The sequence below is a fragment of the Condylura cristata genome, unplaced genomic scaffold, assembly GCF_000260355.1.
Source record: "Condylura cristata isolate star-nosed mole 26May11 unplaced genomic scaffold, ConCri1.0 scaffold00025, whole genome shotgun sequence".
NCBI lineage: Eukaryota > Metazoa > Chordata > Mammalia > Eulipotyphla > Talpidae > Condylura > Condylura cristata.
The window spans coordinates 504,688-524,539 of record NW_004567126.1 but is presented as its reverse complement, the minus strand read 5'-3'; the positions used below and the strand labels follow the sequence as shown (position 1 = coordinate 524,539).

At 48.1% G+C, this 19,852-nt stretch overlaps 1 protein-coding gene across 2 annotated transcripts in view; it reads left to right on the top strand.

The window, feature by feature from the left end:
* Positions 1–18,821, top strand: part of LDLR (low density lipoprotein receptor) — a 32,494-nt gene extending 13,673 nt beyond the window's left edge. For both annotated transcript variants that reach the window (XM_012729708.1, XM_004688733.2), the window contains 13 exons: positions 3,601–3,723; positions 4,991–5,110; positions 5,548–5,673; positions 7,800–7,971; positions 8,048–8,275; positions 10,484–10,602; positions 10,894–11,033; positions 12,408–12,549; positions 12,639–12,791; positions 13,903–14,040; positions 17,003–17,080; positions 17,880–18,037; positions 18,694–18,821. In XM_012729708.1, coding sequence (XP_012585162.1) covers positions 3,601–3,723; positions 4,991–5,110; positions 5,548–5,673; positions 7,800–7,971; positions 8,048–8,275; positions 10,484–10,602; positions 10,894–11,033; positions 12,408–12,549; positions 12,639–12,791; positions 13,903–14,040; positions 17,003–17,080; positions 17,880–18,037; positions 18,694–18,729 — 1,733 coding nt within the window. In that variant the 3' untranslated portion in view covers positions 18,730–18,821. The remainder of the gene's footprint in view (positions 1–3,600; positions 3,724–4,990; positions 5,111–5,547; positions 5,674–7,799; positions 7,972–8,047; positions 8,276–10,483; positions 10,603–10,893; positions 11,034–12,407; positions 12,550–12,638; positions 12,792–13,902; positions 14,041–17,002; positions 17,081–17,879; positions 18,038–18,693) is intronic.
* The last annotated feature ends 1,031 nt before the right edge of the window (positions 18,822–19,852 follow it).

Here is a 19,852-nt window from a genome sequence, read left to right as displayed (position 1 = left end):
GGTGAATGCATCACCATGGACAAAGTGTGCAACTCAGTCAGGAACTGCCGGGACTGGTCAGATGAACCCCTCAAAGAGTGTGGTGAGCCCTGGGGAGACAGAGTGGGGAGCAGAACAGGCAGATCAACAAAGGACACTGCTGAGGGGAGCAGCGGGAGAGACAGAAGAAGTCTGCCATGCCATATGGGTCACCTCTGGGCGGGGATCAAACTCAGCACTGAAATGGCCATGACTTGGCTTAGCTTTTGGTACAGCGCTCCAACCTACTGCACCACCAGGGAGGGCCCCTAAATTGCAAACATTTTTATTGTGAAATGTAACCCACAGTAATGTGCACAAAACATAAACATACAGTTTTATGAACTAGCACAAAGTACAAACCTAGAAGATCTAGGTCTAGACTGCGACCGTCATTTCCCTACTCTAATCACCATCTGTGTCCTCTGAGATTTCATTGTAGAGGCGTCTTTTATCACACAGCATCATCTCAAACTTCTTTGAGTTCAGAGTCTTAATCGTTTGAGTGGCTATATTACATGCCATGGTATTGCTCTGATTCAGCTTCATTTTCTTGACCTGCCTCAGCCTAGCTTGGGCATCTTTACTTTTCTGTTGAGAGTGACCTGCAGGCTCTGCCAGCTTGGTGACATGCTCTAAAAAAGGCATGTAAGGAAATGTGGAAGTTGTGAGTTGTGTTTGTGTCCTTACCCCCCCACCCTTTTTCCTTTTCCAAATGATTCCAAATGATTCATCATTGTACTTGCAGCCACATACAATGGTTTCAAGTTTACATTGGCTAAAATTTACAATATGAAGCGAGTTGTACCTGGGGAGTTTTTCCCTGTAGTGGGGAACAGGTAAAATGAACAAGTCACTGACTGCTGGTGGACAAGGTTCGTGCATCTCTAAAGCTCTGCCTTGCGGGTAGACAGTCCCCCAGGTCCCAGGCAGCTGCCTCCTGTTAGCCTCTTGGAATCTGTGTGGAAGGTGGGACTTCTTTCCTCTTTGCTGCTCCTTGAGAAAAACCAACACCAGCTCTCTGTTTTCAGCCACTGTCACGTGTCGGCCTGATGAGTTTCAGTGTTCTGATGGGACTTGCATCCACGGCAGCCGCCAGTGCAACAGGGAGTATGACTGCAAGGACATGAGTGATGAACTCGGTTGCATCAACGGTGAGCCCCTTTCTGCAGATAGGGGGTAGCCCCTTGCTGTAGTTGGGAGGAAGGGGGAGGGCAGGAGGAGGACCTGGCTGGATCCTGGATGAGGGTGGAGCTGAGGGCAAGCCTCCCAGGGAAGCCCCTGCTGTGGTGTGTGTCTTTGGGCAAGCTTCATTTTCACTCACTGGAAACGAATATGTGTAATGGAAGCACCTTTCTCAGGACCATAACCTTTAATGAGGTGGGAGGATACAGGATAGAGAGTTGCATGCACAGTACAGTTCCACAAAATGCACTGTCCTGGATTTACAGTGGCACTTCTACCAGAACCAGCGGCTATGCACTGATACAACCAGAATGTTCATCAACAGTAGACACAATTTTTTAAAGATTTTATTTATTTATGCATACAGAACTGGGGTACAGGCCAGAGATGCAGGGGCAGCGAGAGGATTCACCAGAGACAGAGTGGGGAGCAGAACAGGCAGATCAACGAAGTTACACTGCTGAAGGGAGCAGCAGGTGAGACAGGAGAGGTCTGCAGCGCCATGTGGGTCACCTCCGGGGCGGGGACCAAAAATCCCACTGAAGCGGCCACGGCTTGGCCTAGCTTCAAAGTACAGCGCTCCAACCCGCTGCACCAGGAGGGAGGGCCCAGAAATACGTTTTACAAAGAAAAAATTAACTGTGGCAAAATACACGTGTAAAAGTTACCATTTAACCATTTTAAGTGTTCAGTTTAGTAGCATTAATTACATTCACACTCTTGAAAACCACCACCACCATCCTTCTCCAGAATTCTTTTTAGTTTTACAAAACTGAAATTCTACCCCCTCCCCCAGCTCTACTTCCTGTCTCTATGATCTGACTCCTCCAAGGGCCTTGTAAAAGTGGAATTGTAAAGTATTGATCCTTTTGCACTTGCCTTACTTCATTTAGCTTAATGTCCTCAAGATTTAAAGACTGACTTACACGCCACTGTCTGCATATACCACATTTCGTTTATCGAGTCATTTGCTGCTGTTGGTCACTTGGGTTTGCTTCCACCTTTTGGTTCTTGTGAATAGTACTGCTGTGAACACAAATATACAAGTGATGTTTAAATGGTGGCATAAACAAATGGAATATCACACAGCTGAGAAAAGTAAGGCTGCAACTCTCAGACACAGTGCAGGTGAGCCTCCCAACCTTGGTGCTGGGAGCAAGAAGCAAGCAGCAGGAGATTACTAGATATAGTATTTTATAAGGTTTGAACACAAGCAAAATTCAGCACTGTATTGCTCATTAATACATGTTCGATAGAGCTATTAATGAAAAAATAAGAAAATTATATCCTCAAAAATTAGGATGATCGGAGCTCTCCGTGGAGGCACAAGGGGTTAAGGCACTGCATCATGAAGCTCTCTGAAGCCACTGGAGCATGAGTTAGATCCCCACCCTGGAGGTGACCCACATGATGTGGCAGACCTGTTCTGACCTGCCCACTGCTCCCCTCAGCAGTGTACTTTGTCAGTCTGCCTGTTCTGCTCCCCACTCTGTCTCTGGTGAATCCTCTCACCCACCACAACTCTGGCCTGTGTCCCAGCCTGTAAGCATAAATAAATAAATCTCAAAAAAAAAAAAAAAACTAGGATGATCATTATTACTTCTAAGAGCATAAGAAAGGTACCAGGTTGACATATACCAGAGACATTTTGTGGGAGTGGAGTGGGGAATGGGATCAAAAATGGGGTGGGGGGGCGGGAGGGAAATGCACGGGATTATGGTGATGGCACACGGGTGACTTGGTGATGGGAAACCTGCAGGGATTACAACTGAGATGAAAAAAAAATGTACAAAATGATGTAAAAATAAACTTTTGTAATTAAAAAAAAAAAAAAGAAAGGTACCAGGTTGAGATAGTGAAGGTTGCTATCCGGTCGTGTGCCTGATAACAGAGATACATTCTAAGAAGTGCATTGTCAGGCAATTTTGGCAATGTGTGCATGTCAGAGCATGATTATGGGAACCTACCTGGCATCACCTATCACACATGTAGGATACATGGAAGGACAGCTGTTGGACACACACTTTCACTGGCAGAATCCTCACTATGTAGCCCATGGCCCATGATAATCTAGACCAGGTATCAGCACACCTTACACTAAGAGGTAAATATTTGCCATTCTGGTTCACAGTCTGTTATAATGACTCAGCTTTGTTATAGCAGCCTGGAAAAAGCCCCAGGCAGTATGTAAATGATGGGCCTGCTGTGTGACAATAAAACTTTGCTTAAACAAACAGTGAGCTGCTTTGGCCATGGGTGGAAGTTTGCCAACTCCTCTTAAATTTTACTAATGAATACATTGGATATAATTTTGTAAATGTTTACTATTATATATAATGAAAGAACACTAGAGCTCTGCCCTAAGCCGTGCTTGACTTTCGCCTTTGGTTCTCACAGTGACCCTGTGTGAGGGGCCTGACAAGTTCAAGTGCCACAGTGGTGAATGCATCACCATGGACAAAGTGTGCAACTCAGTCAGGAACTGCCGGGACTGGTCAGATGAACCCCTCAAAGAGTGTGGTGAGCCCTGGGGTGTCAGCAGCTCATGGAGCTGGTGGGATGCAGTGCATCTGGGGGTTCTGGGCTCCTGCCCTTAAAGAGCTGAAAGGCTCTTATGCTTTGGTTCTGGAGTGAGACAGACATGGGGGGCCTTGGGCATAAGCAGCTTCACTCTGTGCCTCTGCTCACACTTCCTAGTGCTGCTTGGGAGGAACCCACGTGATGTCCATTGTCTCTCAGTGCAATGCTTGGTGACGAACAAATCATTGAGTACTTTTTGGTCCTTTAGCATTAACAGACATACTTTTTTTAAAGATTTATTTATACTTACAGAACTGGGGTGCAAGCCAGAAGTATGAGGTGAGAGGATTCACCAGAGACAGAGCAGGGAGCAGAACAGGCAGATCAACAAAGTACACTATGGAGGGGTCAGAAGAGGTCTGCCGCACCATGTGGGTCAGCTCCCTGGCTGGGGATTGAACTCGTGCTGCAGTGGCTGCAGATAGCTCATTATTGGGGATAGCTGTGTATTAAGTGGGAGCAGCAAACGTCCCTGTAAAGTGTCAGACAGTAAATGTAAGACCTTCTACTAGCTGTTGGGCTGAGTAAGAGCAGGTGATAGGACGGCTCTGGCCTGTGCCTGGCGATGACAGCAAGAGCCTGAATTCTCGAGCGAATTGCCTTACATTTGAGCCCAGCAATGTGATCTTGGACGAGTCATTTTACTTTGGTTTTGCCTCAGTTTCCCCACCATGTTGTTTAATACCCAGAGGTATTGAGTAGATTTGCTGGGTTAATATATAATTGTGGTATATGGAATTTATTTTTTATAATTAAAGAAACTTTAGTTGTGATATAAAAAAAAAGTATCTCCATAGCCTTTTTTATAAGTCCAGTTCAGTGACATTAAGGACATTCCCATTATTGTGCAACTTGCACCACCACTCGACTCTAGAATTTTTTCCCAAACTGCCCCTCTTAAACACTAACTCCCATTCCTCTATACTCGAACCCGTGGCATCCGCCCTTTACTGTCTGTCTCTGAACTTGACTCCTCCAGGGACCTCTCTAACAGTGTCCTTAGGTGCCTAGCTTATATCACTCAGCACACATCCTCCAGGTTCATCCACGGGTTTTGTGTGTGACATTAGTTATTTTAAGTCCTCCCATGATAGCTTACCGGCCTCCAAGTCATTGTGAGATGATAAAGATGGTGAAATAGTGAGGGATGATGGGACAGCGGTGGCAGGAGGTATGACGTCACTGACCTGTCCCCCGCCCCTTGCAGGAACCAATGAGTGTTTAGACAACAAGGGTGGCTGCTCCCACATCTGCAATGACCTCAAGATTGGCTACAAGTGCTTGTGCCCTGAGGGCTTCCGCCTGGTGGACCAGCGCAGATGTGAAGGTGATTCCCCTATGGGGCAGACTCCCGGTGGGCAGGTGGGCAAGTCCTCTGTGTCTGTGCACCCGTTCAGTGGGTGTGAAATCTATTGGGAGGATTTTACTCGATGTACGCGATGTCTAGCACAGGTTGGGGCTTTCGGGAGCATTGGTCCATATTGGCTCTTCTGCCATTCTTGCCTTTTGTGGCTTAATAATTAAAGAAGCCACAAGTGGATGCAGCTTCGCCCTTTCGTCTGTCCCCAGAGATTAATGTTGCAGCCAGGGCCATGTTGGAAGTGACATTCGACCTTCTTCATGATTTTATTCCTGAAATTGATGGTCACTGACACCCTGGCCCCGTGATCTTTCACAGACTGGAGGGCTGTCCCTGAGAGGCGTAACTCCAGCCATGCCCAGAGTGAAGATGCCCCAAACCTCTTTCTTTGTCCCAACTCACAGATATTGATGAGTGTCAGAACCTCGACACCTGCAGCCAGCTCTGTGTGAACATCCAGGGCAGCTACAAGTGCGAATGCATGGAGGGCTTCCAGCTGGACCCCCGCACCAAAGCCTGCAAGGCCTTGGGTGAGCATGGGGCAGAGGTGGGAGGGTGGGTCTGGCTGCTCAAGCAAACGTACCGGGGAGTTTCACAATCTGAACTTTGTGTAGATTGCTGACGCAGGGGCAGACTGTTTGCTCCCCAGGCTTCTGGCAGGTGGGCAAGCAGCCCAGTTAGGAATTAGCCTCTTTAGAAGACTGGTGTTGTGGACAACGGATGACGTTCTCAGCCATTAACTTGGAGTGTAAATGAATTTGAGTAGGCTGGGGAGGTGCCGTGGAGAGCAGCTCTGCCTCTCACTCTCCCAGACCAAGCTTTCACTAAAGATAAGAACAAAGGAGAAGCAAATAGCACACAAATGTGTTTATGCTTATACAAATCAATAAGTTACTGCTGGAACAAGTTTTTCTAGTTAATAGGGAGCATGCACACACCAATACATCCTCAGAAAACAGGAGTCAACTCTGGGAAGAATTCTCTTTGCAGAACCCCTAACCTCCCTGAACTCCTTGTGCAGAGTAGATAGGTACTCTCAGAAACCCCAGTTCCCTTTAGGGCAGGCAGCAGGCTGCCAACAGGCTGGCACATGTCTGGCTTCTCAGTAGAAACAGGTCACCCCCATGGGGATTGCTTTGTAGGCCCCAGCCCTGCTGATGACTGGAAACAGGCGCTCCGTCTTTCCTTGGGAATTTGGGATGGGCTCGGGCTAAGAGATGAGAAGTCCTGGTGAACAGCTGCATCCATTCAGCTGTTTTCTTATTAACAAAACGAACTCACACCTCTGACAGCAAATCTACTGAAAAGAGACCAAAATAAATTAGTACATAATGCATCGAAACAGAAACGGTTGAGTTTCTTTTTGTTCTGAGGCTTACACTCTAACTGCAGTCATTCTTAGACTCGCCTAAATCAGGAATTTCATGATTCCTGAAGCTCTGAAACAGGGCTTCAACTTGTTCCAAACACAAACTGAGCAGCCCATATCCCCACCACCTCCCCTGACTCTCACCCACGTCTGAGCCAAACACCAGACTACAGCATTGGCCCGGGGGAGTTGTCCCATCACCCAGACACGCATGTGGTGTGATCCCAGTGTGGTTTAATTGTGTGGAAATGTCTTCGAGCATCCTCCATTTCCTGAAAGGTCTCCCTGCCTTTCTGTTTTCCTCGCCTGCGATTATGGGCCTCCCTCTGTCCTGTCCCCATGCTGCCCCGATTCTTTTGGGGTGGAGTAGAATTTCCCTGTATCACTTGTACTGAGATCACAGATCACACCAGGAATGCAGTGTATGCTATGGGCCACATGAGGAAGCTGCATCGCTCAAGTCCAGCATCAGTCAATTGACTTTTTTTTTTTTTAAAGATTTATTTATTTATTCATACAGAACTGGGGTACAGGCCAGAGATGTGGAGGGTGAGAGGATTCACCAGAGACAGAGCGGGGAGCAGAACAGGCAGATCGGCGAAGTGCACTGCTGAGGGGAGCAGCGGGCGGGCCAGGAGAGGTCTGCCATGCCATGTGGTCACCTCCGGGGCAGGCGGGGATTGAACTCATGCGGAAGTGGCTTTAGTTTCTCAGTGCAGTGCTTTAACCCGCTGCGCCACCAGGGAGGGCCCAATTGACTTTTTTAAGGAGAAGTGAGACAGCAAAACTGCCACCACCCCAGTGAAGCCACTGGCAGCCATCTGCAGACCCATGGCTGATTCGGCAGCTCTAGGGCCCACAGGAACTGTTCCCAGAGAGGCAGAGGAAGCAAGGAAAACCACGGGTAGGGGTCTTTGTTGTGGTTCTTTTGGAAGGAATAGGCAAGGCAGGGTAAGCTGGTTTGGGATGGCCTCATTTGGATAGCTTCTGCAGACTCAGAGCAGGGTACACTGTAGTCTGGTGTTTGACTCAGACATGGGAGGAGAGTCAGGGAAGGCGGTAGGGATATGGGCTGCTTACTTTGTGTTTGAAACAAGTTGAAGCAAAAGTAGAACCCTCTGGGATGTGCAAGAGCCCTGTTTCAGAGCTTCAGAACCTTGTAGATCTTAATTGAAAAGTGCTCTTCCACTTAATATCCTGGGTGTTTCCCCTTGCAGACCCATAGGGTGCCAAGAGCGGGGTATCTAGGGTCCTTCCACTCCCCTGAGCACCTTCCTGGGTTTCCAGGCACCATCGCCTACCTCTTTTTCACCAACCGCCATGAGGTGAGGAAGATGACTTTGGACCGAAGTGAATACACCAGCCTCATCCCCAATCTAAAGAATGTGGTCGCTTTGGACACTGAGGTGGCCAGCAACAGAATCTACTGGTCTGACCTGTCCCAAAGGAAGATCTATAGGTGAGCTTCAGCACCTAGGCCTGGTCCCATGTGAAATGAGCTCCCTTGGCTCTGACACTCTCCTCCTCCTCCTCAGCACCCAGATTGACAGAGCCCATAGCTTTTCTTCCTACGACACCGTCATTGGCGAGGACCTCCAGGCCCCTGATGGGCTGGCAGTGGACTGGATCCATGGCAATTTATACTGGACTGACTCTGTCCTGGGCACCGTCTCTGTGGCTGACACCAAGGGGGCCAAGAGAAAGACGCTTTTCAAGGAGAAAGGCTCCAAGCCTCGGGCCATTGTGGTGGATCCTGTTCATGGGTGTGTATTCCCAAAGCTGAGGGGATACAGGAAATGAAGGGGTTCTAGAACTTGTGCTGGGAAAGTTTGTACCGGAGGTAAATCACACTGAGTGTGGAGGGGACTGTCTGGAGCTGCCTGGGAGGGCAGGCCTTCCTACCAACCCTTTGGAGTTCCTGGGGGGTCAATCCCTGTCCATGTCTGTTGTGTCACCAGAGATGAAATCAGACCCTGAGAAGTCTGCTCTCTGGAATAGGATCTAGAATCGAATATTACCGTACTGATTAGATGGATACTAGAAACAAGCACTCAGTAGCAATTTAAGTTCTCATTTAGTATTTTGTGGCAACCTTTGCCAGCAGGTAGGTGGAGAAAGATAAAATGATTCATTCAAGTCCAGCGTCAGCTGACTCTGAGAAGTTGGGACAGCAAGGCCCGCCACCCCAGGAGAGCTCCTGGAAGCCATCTGCAGAGGCCCGTGGCTGACTCAGCAGCTCCAGGGCCCACAGGAACTGTGGGGAGGAAAGCCCCACGTGGTCCTTGTTGGACTACATCTGTCAGCTCAGCATCTTACATGTGGAATTTCACAATTCTAGGGAGGAGTGGTGGTAACCATCCAGGAAGGACAGCCTGTCCTGGTGGCAGCAAGGGGAAGAAAGGTATCATTTGGCCTTGGGGAAGGCACACTTAGCCCTCCTCACATGGGGTCCACAATTCAGATGAGGGTGAAGGTGGCCCAGGGCCTGGGTCCTGGCTGAACAAGACGGATGCTCTCATTTGGCAGAGGGACACATGGTCCATTAGTCCCGACTACAGGAAAGATCCTCCCAAACACAGCCCACATAGATACCAGTGGTGTTTCTTTTTATCCAAGTAGTAGCCCAGCGTCCTCTTCTGCCCTCCATCTGTCTCTTTCTTTTGACCTGATGGGAATTATTCCCTGTGGTCATGATTTATGTAACTTGTATCCAGAGCAGGGAAATTAAGATTCAACAACCAACTGTTTTTTTTAGATTTATTTATTTATGCATGCAGAACTGGGGTACAGGCCCAAGGTGCAGGGGATGAGAGGATTCACGAGAGACAGAGTGGGGAGCAGAACAGGCAGATGGACTGAAAGACTGCTGAGGGGAGCAGCGGGTGGGCCAGGAGAGGCCTGCTACGCCATTGTGGGTCACCTCCCTGGCCAAGGATTGAACTCAGCTGTAGCTGTGATAGCGCTGAGACTAACCACTAAACCACCAGGGAGACTCGTCAATATCCCTCTTTCCCCCTCTGAGTTGTACACAAATTATTTCCAAATGCCTCTAAATACCTTTGCATGGGAGTCTTTGTAGTATATCTGTAGGATAATGTTCTAGAAGTTTGGATGCTACATTAGGGGAATGGGTCAAATTAACCTTCCAAATGTACACTAGAAATGCCCGGGAGGCCCCATTCCCCTCACCAACACATTCCCCAGTGGAGGAGGGTGGGAGAGGAAGTTGGTGGTATGGTCAAGTGTCATTTTAATTTGTATTTGGCTCTTTTCATATTGTTTGGGTGTCTCTTCAGAGGTTTAAAAGCCCTTGGAGCTCCATTTCTAAGTATAAATCCAAAAGAAGTATAAACTGGACTTGAATAGATATTTGTAGACCATAGAACCTATGTTCATAACTATTCACCATAGCCAAGGGGTGGAAGCAACCCACTTGTCCGTTGATGGATGAATGCATAAACAAAACATGGTCCACACATACAGTGGAATATTATTCAAGTCTTAAAAAGGAAGGAGATCCTGGCATACTACAACATGGATAAACTTTGAGGACATCATGCTAAGTGCACAAAGCCAGATGCTGAAGAAAAAAATCCTGTATGCTGGAGAAAAAATATTGTAGGGCTCTCCCTGCTGGCTCAGGGGTTAAAGTGTCAGTGCTATCAAGCTATCGCCAGCCACTGTAGCAAGAGTAAATAAAAAACAAATCTTAAACAATTAATCAGCATTCAAGTTGCAGATTCCAGGGCCCAGTCCTGACACTGAAATCAAAATCTCCTTTTGTAGCAAGGATTCTTAAATCTGCATTTCGGCATGGTGTAGGCCCTGGGTCACAAGGCTGGGGAAACAGAAAGAACCATGATGGGGGCTTTGTATCTGAAAGTATTTCTGGAGCCCCAGCCTGGCTAACAGGCGGAAACTGGGAGCCTCTCACTGTTGTCATCACGTTTGCTCTCTTGCTTTCCCACCAGCTTCATGTACTGGACAGACTGGGGAACCCCAGCCAAGATCAAGAAGGGGGGCCTAAATGGTGTGGACATTTACTCTCTGGTGACAGAAGATATTCAGTGGCCCAATGGCATCACTCTGGGTATGTTCTTGGACCAGGGTCCCTAGGGGTCAGGTGCAGTCTGGAAGAGAAACATAACTAGGGAGCTCCCTAGACCGTAAAGCAACCTGACAATTTTATTGCCCAAGATTTTTAAACCCTTGGGGTAAGCCGAACCCAGGCTCAGGCTCGCATGGGGTGTGGGGGGGTATGGCTCTGTGGCCAGGCTCATCTCTGCTGCACCGTGGGCCCCTCCTACCAGGAGAGGAGGGAGCAAGCCCTAAGGCACCTCTGGCATCAGCCTGACCTCTCCTTGTCCATCGGTGGTTCTAGATCTTTCTGGTGGCCGCCTATATTGGGTAGACTCCAAGCTCCACTCCATCTCCAGCATTGATGTCAATGGAGGGAACCGGAAGACTGTTTTAGAAGATGAGAAGAAGCTGGCGCACCCCTTCTCCTTGGCCATCTTCGAGGTAGGGGTGTACTCCTCTGTGCTCTAGGGCTTCATATTGTTTATCGAGTGCTACTTTTATAGGAATCCTGCACACTTTTGCTGAGGGGTCAATACACTTTGGCTGCTGTGTTCAAGCCAAGATTCGCTCAAAAAACTGCCTGTGATTGTAAACAGGTCATAGACCTGAATTTATTTCCATTTTGTATTTTTTCCACAGAGGAGTCTTGAAAGGTCTAAGTGATTCACACATGGAAGCCATCTTGCCTTCCATAGTACATTTGGAAATGTTTAGAGACTTTGTTGTCACAAAGTTGGCAGGGATGGGTGTCTGTGCTAGTCTCTAGTTGGTAGAGACAGGGATGCTGCTTCTCACCTATAAGAGGAGAGAAGCCCGCCACAGAGCCTTATCTGGCCCAAAATAGTGTCCCAGTGGGGAACTATGGTCTAGAGAAATGTGGTCAAACAACATTTCTTGATTCACAGTGGGCAAGGCTTAGAAGCAGACTGGTATCCATCAAGGATGTATGGGTAAACAAATAAATGTATAGCTCTACAATGGAATATTACTCAGCCTTAAAAAGAACAGAAACTTTAACCTGGGCCTTCAGGTTAAAGTGCAGAACTGTAAGCGAGCTGCAGCCGCTTCAGTGGAAGTTCAATCCCCAGCCCCGGAGGTGAACATAGATGGCCCTTGAGACCATATGCTAAGTGAAAAAGGCCAGTCACAAAAGGACAAGCTCTGTGTGATTCTACTCAGATGAGGTTTTAGGTGTCAAATCCATAGAGACTGAAGTTGACAGTGGGCATCAGGGGCTGGGGGAGGTGCAAGGGGAAGTTGGTGTTTAATGGAGACAGTTTCAGTTGGAAAAATGAACATGTTCTGGAGGTGGCTGGCTGCACAACAATATGCTTAATGCCACTAAACTGTGTACTTAAAAGTGGCCTCTCAGGAGCATAAAGGACCAGGGGAGAAAATAATAATAATAATGAACAACGATATACCAGAGACATGAGACATTTTATGGGGGTGGAGTGGGAAATGGGATCAAAAATGGGGTAGGTGCACAGGATGGTGATGGCATACGGGTGATTTGGTGATGGGAAGCCCATGGGGATTACAACTGAGATGGAAAAAGGCACAAAATGATGTAAAAATAACATATTTTTTTAAAAAGAAGAAAAAAAGATTTAAAAATGTGGCTTAGATGATGAATTTTATGTTATGTATATTTTACTACAATTTAAAAAACTCATAAAAGGCAAACGAATCGATACCATCAAGAATTGCTTCTTCCCAGAGACTTGCAGAGACTCAGAGGCCTGTGTCCCAACCCTTTGATTAATGACTGTCATCTTTCTTTCTTTTCTGTCATCTTTCTTAATGCCCATCTAGGATAAAGTCTTTTGGACAGACATCATTAATGAAGCCATTTTCAGTGCTAACCGCCTCACAGGCTCAGACATTAATATGGTGGCTGAAAACCTATTGTCCCCAGAGGATATTGTCCTTTTCCACAACCTCACGCAGCCAAGAGGTAAAAAGGGGTGGCTGCTTGCTTTGTTCATGTGCTCGGGAATTGTCTGGCCTTGTTCTTGCCTTGACTCCATGTCTCTTTCATCTCAGGGGTGAACTGGTGTGAGAGTCCTGCCCTCCAAAATGGTGGCTGCCAGTACCTGTGCCTCCCAGCCCCACAGATCAACTCCCGCTCACCCAAGTTCACCTGTGCCTGCCCAGACGGCATGGTGCTGGCCAAGGACAAGAAGAACTGCCTTGTAGGTGAGACACCAGCCCACGTGGCTGCCTCTGCCACCCATTATGACTGGGCCCCACCACTGGATCCGCTGAGCTTCCTTTTGTTCACCTGTCAAATGTGAGAGCAGGGCCCCAGAGTGCCATTGTTAGGGTCTCATGAGTTGGGGTGACTGTGTAGGGTTCCCAGAGCTGGTTCCACCATGAGTGTGTGGAGGCTTCCTCATGCCAACAGTTGATTCTCAGACATCCACCAAGGTATCTGAACATTCATCTTAATTTAGCTCAATTCTGGCACTTTCTACCCAGAGATGTATCTGATTCCACAGATAAAGGGCTCAGCTTCCCAAGACCACCCTCCCCTTCACAGGTAACACTGTTACCTGTTTCTGAAAGACTGACTGTAGATCAGATGTTCCCAGAACCCCGGCCTCAGGTACAATTAATAAGCTAAATGGGTTCAAGAGCTCAGTTACTCACTAATCACTGATACGAATAATACAATTCAGGGACAGGTAGGGAACAGGTCATGGAGTTTCTATGCCAAGATTTGTGAGCCAGGGACTATGTATGAAACCCAAATACTCCTCAAAAATCACAATATTACAGAAAATATTAAAATATTACTGTGTTGAGTAGGTGGATGCAATTCCCTTTTGATGATTTAATACATAGACCTTGAGTAAGGAATGGCTGCCTTTTCAAATCTCATCCTCAGAGACAGTCATATTTGGGGCCAGTGTGTCCCCACTGTGAGTCATGTTTCTGAGAAACAACAAGCAATAGAACAACAACCTAGACATTAATGGGGTTGTTCTCACAGCATTTGCTCTGCATATTTCTTTGTGGCTGATGGCACTGCCTGGTGTCACTAGCTGCATATTTATGCAAGTGGTGTTTGGTGATGGAAAGCCCATGGGATTACAACTGAGATGGAAAAAGGCGCAAAGTGATGTAAAAATAAACTATTATATTATTATATTATTTTTAAAAAAAGAAGAAAAGGGGATTTAAAAATGTGGCTTAGATGATGAATTTTGTTATGTATATTATACTACAATTAAAAAAACGAATCGATACCACCAGTACCCCAACTGGTGTTTGGGGCTTAGGGCGCTCAGGTAATGTTTTCTTTCAGAGACCGAACCCGCAGTGACCACCCGGGGGCCCTCCACAGTCACGTCACCAGCTGTGGTGCCGAAGCACACCATCCGGCCAAAGTCGGAGGTCATCCTTGAGCTCACCACAACTGAAACAGTGACCATGACACATCAAGGTAAAGCCTGGGACCACTTTGCTCCCCAGTCATGGAGACAAGAGTTTAGGTGTGTCCCTTCAGAGGCCAAAAGTGTCTTGATGAAGAGAGACTTAGTCTTGGCTTCTGTGCTACTTTTGACATGGCTTGTGTGTCCCTAAAGCCATAGAGTCCCTGCCTGTAAATGGGACTGATTGCCCATCAGCATGCCAGAGGCTGGGAGAGGGGCTCCTGTGGGTTAAGGTGAGTAAAAGGTGGAAGATCATAATGGCTGCATCTCCCAGAGTCAACCAGTCATGACAGCCCTGGAATTTGAAAGCTTATCAAGGCCCACGAGAAACAGGTCTGGGCCCAGGCAGCGGAGGCTCGACTTGGTGCAGTGTCTAAGGGAGCACAAAAGCCCCAGACAGTATTTATTATTATTATTATTATTAATTTTTGCATAAAACAACTGGGGTGTAGGGCAGAGGTGAGGGGGTAAGAGGATTTAGCAGAGACAGAGTGGGGAGCAGAACAGGCAGATTAACTGAAATACACTGCTGAGGAGAGCAGCGGGAGGGACAGGAGAGGTCTGCCACGCCATGTGGGTCAGCTCCCTGGCCCAGGGTCGAAGTCAGGCTGCAGGGGTGATAGTGCTGAGATTAATCCTTAGGCCACCAGGGAAGCCCCTCCTCCTCCTGCAGAATTCTTTTAATCAAATAATGAAACTAGAATTGACCATTTGGTCTTGTAGATAAGGTTTTATGAGATCCAGTATTCTGATTAGGCAGGACTGTGCAAGAAAGGCCAGATCCTGTTTTTAAATCCTATATCTTTTATTCATCATGGGGGTTTTTGCATTAATTTTGATTTTTAAAAATAATTCATTAACATATACATTATTATTGAGATTGGAGGATCCCTTTTAAGTTTTGTTTCTGAGGTGAGTTTTGCACCCTCCTCTCCCTGTTCTTCTCAAGGTCATAATCTAAGGTTTCAAGGACATAATGGCCCTACCTGAGGCCCGCGCTGATCATTTTTTGGAAACCTGCTGTTCATGTCTTTGTCCACCAGAGTGTGCCTGACCTCGTTTCTAAGCAGGCCGGAAATAGAGTACTTCACAGAGATTTCTAGCCAGAAAAAAAAGACCTATCAGCAAGTTTCAGACATTTTCCCTCATCATCAGAGCAGCTGAAGCCTTTGTTCAATCATAAAAGAAATAAAGCAGGAACTGTTGTGGTTGAAGGAAGCCTGGACCCTCCTCAGCTGTGACACTAAAAACCATTTCACAGTGGGGTCCATCAGGGCTTCTCAGTGAGGCAGAGGAGGCCTTGGTGGTGAGAGGGGTGGTGGGTGTAACTTCTCAAGGACCCTGCTACTGCTGTCCTAAGTTATTTTTGTTAAGATTTTTCTTTTTTTCCTCTCTCAAGAATTTTTATTTAGTTTTGCATAGAAAAACGGGTGTAGGTCACAGGTGCAGATGTTAGGGGGAAGAGAATGTCCTGAACGAATTCTACAGATACGAATTTTGAGGACTCCACTCCCACCCCAGACATCAGAACTACAAATCCCAGCAACACCAAAGGGAGGATTGTTAGGACCCGAGGGAGGGGTTAAGCAACCATTTTGTTTGGATATAAAACTGGACGTGTGGGCTTTGGGGGTCTCTTGACCTTGGGCCTCACTGGTTTCTTGGCTTTTCTCCAGTTTTCAGTGTGCTATTGGGGAGGTCAGCAGACACATTAACCAACTTGCCTCTCTCTCTCTTTCTTTCCCTGAGTTTTTCATTTCCCTTTCCCTTAAACAAGCCCGTTATTAACCTTTCCATGTGTGCCTGCAGTTGAATCGTATTATAAGTCCCTTTAGGCATATGGGTGAGGACTCACAGTTAGGCAACCCATTTCACATTGGGGTTGCCCTGTAACACAGGGAGTATGAGGATTCACCAGAGACAGAGTGGGGAACAGAACAGACAGGTGTAACTGAAATATACTGCTGAGGGGAGCAGTGGGCAAAACAGCAAAGGTCTGCTGCACCATGTGGGTCAGCTCCCAGCCTAGGGATCAAACATAGGTCATCAAGATGATAGTGCTGCCAGGGAGGTCCTTTGTTATAAGGCTTCTTAAATATATACAATGGTAAAATTGGGGCCCTCCTTGGTGGTACAATGAGTTATAGCACAGCACCACGAAACTGTCTGCAGCCACTGTAGCACGAGTTTGATTCCCAGTCAGGGAGGTGACTGACCCACATGGCAGAAGAGACCTCTCCTGGCCATTCTGCCTGTTCTGCTCCCCACTCTGTCTCTGGCGAATCCTCTCACTACCCCTGTACCTCTGGCATCCTGTAACCCAGTTCTGTATGCATAAATAAATCTCTTTAAAAAAAAAAAAAGGTAAAACTGAGTATAAACTCTTTATACACATACAACTACCAGTGGAATTAAAACCCAGGAAGATCTGAGTATAACTGATAAAGGTAAAGTTGCTCACCGTGTCCCTGTGATCCAGATGTGGCACATCAGTTCCACCCCCCCAGTCCATTTGCCTAATTGGAGGGCTTTGAACTTTCATTTGCCTGGGGCTTGTACTTTGTCTAACTGAGGTGTGCAAAATAATACATATTTATATAATGAGGTCCTGTCACCCATTATTTCTTATTATCTGGGGACATTCAACCCAGGCTTTGGTGTGATCCAAATTTCTGAGCATTATAAGGTGAAAAGGTGGTTTCTGCCCCATCCAAAACAGGTTCCTCCCATAAAATACAGAGCCAGGTTAAAAATTCCAACAGTGACCTTGCGTACCAGAGAAGCACGTGCAGCTCTCATCGCAGCTAAGTCTGCGTCTTGTAAATGCACCGCTGCAGAGTCCTCCTAAATAGGTGCAGATGCTCCAAGTTCCTTTTTGAATTTTTAAGGACAACGACAAATGTCAGGCATTTCCTTTGCGTATTGATATCCCACACCTGGTCTGAATCTCCCCTTTCTCTTTCTCCCACGAAGTCCTGGGTGACGGTGCCAGCAGAGGAGAGGTGGAGGGCTCCGGCAGCATGAAGGCTTTGTACACCGTCCTCCCCATCTGTAAGTGTGCTTCCCACCCTGCTCCCAGCTTCCTGCCAAGCGCCTCCCTCCCCAGCAAGCTGGCCTGGTGCCCCTTTCCTCACAGGATTGCCGAGATCCCACTTTGTGTCCTGTTGATCACTGCCCCCTTTCTAGATTTATTCACTTAAGAAGTATAGTTTAGTACATCCTGCATATCAAACCTGCTTCTGTGCACTGGCGACCCAGTTCCTGGGGACCTAGGAACACAGCAGAGGCTGAGACTCACCCACCCTTTGGGCACAGGACAGAATCTGGGTGTACTGTGTGAGCCCTAGTGTCTCCTGGATGCACCTTGGAGGAGGAGTGAGGTGGTGACAGAGAGGCCCCAATAAATGATGCAAAGAGCCATCCAGTCCCACTCTCATTTAAACCCATGTGTGGGTGGGTAATCATGGAAGGAACCTGGAAGAATCAGTAATAGTCTGATATTTTGAGGGACAACAAAAACAGCTGAGTATCTACTGTGTACCTAACTTCCAGACAAACTGGGAATGAAATAAGTACCCCACCCCCTCAGATCTGACAGTGGGCAAATAGAGACCAAATGTGGGGCCAGGCTGACTCCCCAGGCTTGAATTCCATTGGTCTTCAAGTTCAAGACACTGTGCTTCTAGGTAGATTTTTTTTTTTCTTTTTTACAATGGGCAAGAATTGCTTGAAATTCAGAACAGAATACAGACATGTGAAAAGACCAGCAGTTGTAAAAGTGAGGCCACTGTGCGTGCCAGCTGGGTTGGGCAGTGCCAGGCAGCTGAGTGAGGGTCGCCTCTCCACACAGCACTGATCGTCGTGCTGAGCGTTAGTACCTTCCTGTTCTGGAGGAACTGGCGGCTTAAGAGCATCAACAGCATCAACTTCGACAACCCCGTGTACCAGAAGACCACAGAGGACGAGGTGCACATCTGCCGCAGCCAGGACGGCTACACCTACCCTTCGGTGAGCGCCCTCGGCTCTGGCCTGGGCGGGGCACGTGCATTTATCGGTGTGCCCCTCATCCCTGCTGGGGACCAGGCCCTTCCCAAAGAATGGGGGTGGGGTGCATAGAGTTCTCAGGTTAGTTGAAGAACAAGAAAGCCAGAAGGGGGACAGAGTGATTTCTAAGGCTACGAGGGAAGGGATGTGATTTTAGAGAAGGTGCTTGGGATAGACTGCTCTAAACAGGGAGTGTGTGGCGTGCAGAGCGTAAGGCCCGTGCAAGGACCCTGAGGCTGGACTATGCCTGGCGTGAGGAGCAGAGGTGGCCAGGGTAGTGGGAGGGGAGATTGATGGAGGGGGACTTAGCTGGAAGGGGTGAGCGGGGTCGGGGAGGGCAGATTAGCAGTCTTGTGGGTTTAGGGCAGGACTTGGGCTATTGCTCTGAGTGTGGTTAGGAGCCATGGAGTATTCTAGGCAGAGGGACAGAACCTGACTCAAGTGCTCACAACCATTCCCTGGTGGCTGTGGGGAGAGCAGCATGTGAAGGGCTGAGGCCAGGCCCAACAAGGAGAGGGACTGGATCAGGGTGGGCCAAGAGGACACGAGGAGCCGGTGGCCCTTGCCATGCTGATGGAATGTCAGACTGACAGTTCCTGGCTTTATCATTTGGTTCACAGAGGCAGATGGTCAGCCTGGAGGATGATGCTGCTTGAGTCAACGGCCTTGGGCCCATCCCTCCCAGGAACCTGCTGGAGGTCACAGGCAGGAAGGACACTTTTCCCCTGGACCCTTGACCCTTGCTGAGACCTCAACACCCTCCTGTCTCATTCAAAGAGACCAAAAGCACCTGGCATCGGGCCTGTCTGCCAGAGCTTTGTTTTACCTATTTATTGTGTATGGAGTAGAACAGTGCCTACAGAGAGGATTTGGGTGGGGATTTGTCTCTGTGTATAAGGGGAAAAGAGAAAGTTGAACAGACTGTCCTCTCTGGGGATGCCTGCCCGCTTTCGCTTCTCTACTCACTCCTTACCTGAGGGTCTGACAGAGGGGCATGGAGCAAGAGGAAGTAAGTGGCTGCTGGACCACTATTTTCTAGAGAACTCAGGAATAAATGCGTTTACCTCTGTCTTGCTGGATAGCAAGTTAGCTTTGACTAACACCGAGATAAGGGCAAACTTGGGTTTTTCCCCACTCCCTTAAGCCAGGAGGGGGAGGGCTATGGTGGTGTTGACATGGTTGAATCCAGCATTCTAGCATTCTGAGCCCCCTTCACTCACTAAAGCCTCAGCAATCCCCAGGGAAGCCTGAGCCTACGATCGCCTTAATATTTATTAAGTGCCTGAGACACCTGCTGCCTGCGTGATGCAGCCTCTGCCCTCTTGCAGCACCCTTCAGGACAGGGGGTGGCCAGGCCCCACCCAGGTCCCTTCTGCATCCTCTTGCACTTTTTCAGTTTGGGGTTGGACATTGTGTAAAGCTCATATTCATATAGTTTGCACTGTTTTCAGTTTGGGTTGTGATGGGTCCCTAGGACAGAGAGGGCCAGTGTCTATGAGCCTGCTGATGGGGGGGGGGGTTTGAGGGGTCTCCCCCTGACACTGTGGGAGGTTTGAAAAAGTTCAGGGCCCCCAGGACTTGGAAGCCAAATCCTGAATGGTGCTTCCCGGTCTGTGCCGACACCCTTGAGCCTTAACTCCCCCAATGAGACAGGGCAGTGGTGGGTGACTGACTGCCTGAAGCCTGTGTGGCCTTGAAGCTCTGAAGTGCTCTGGGCCCCATCATTTTCTGGGGCTCATTAAACAAGAACACCTTCTGAAATCACCACAGACATCGCAT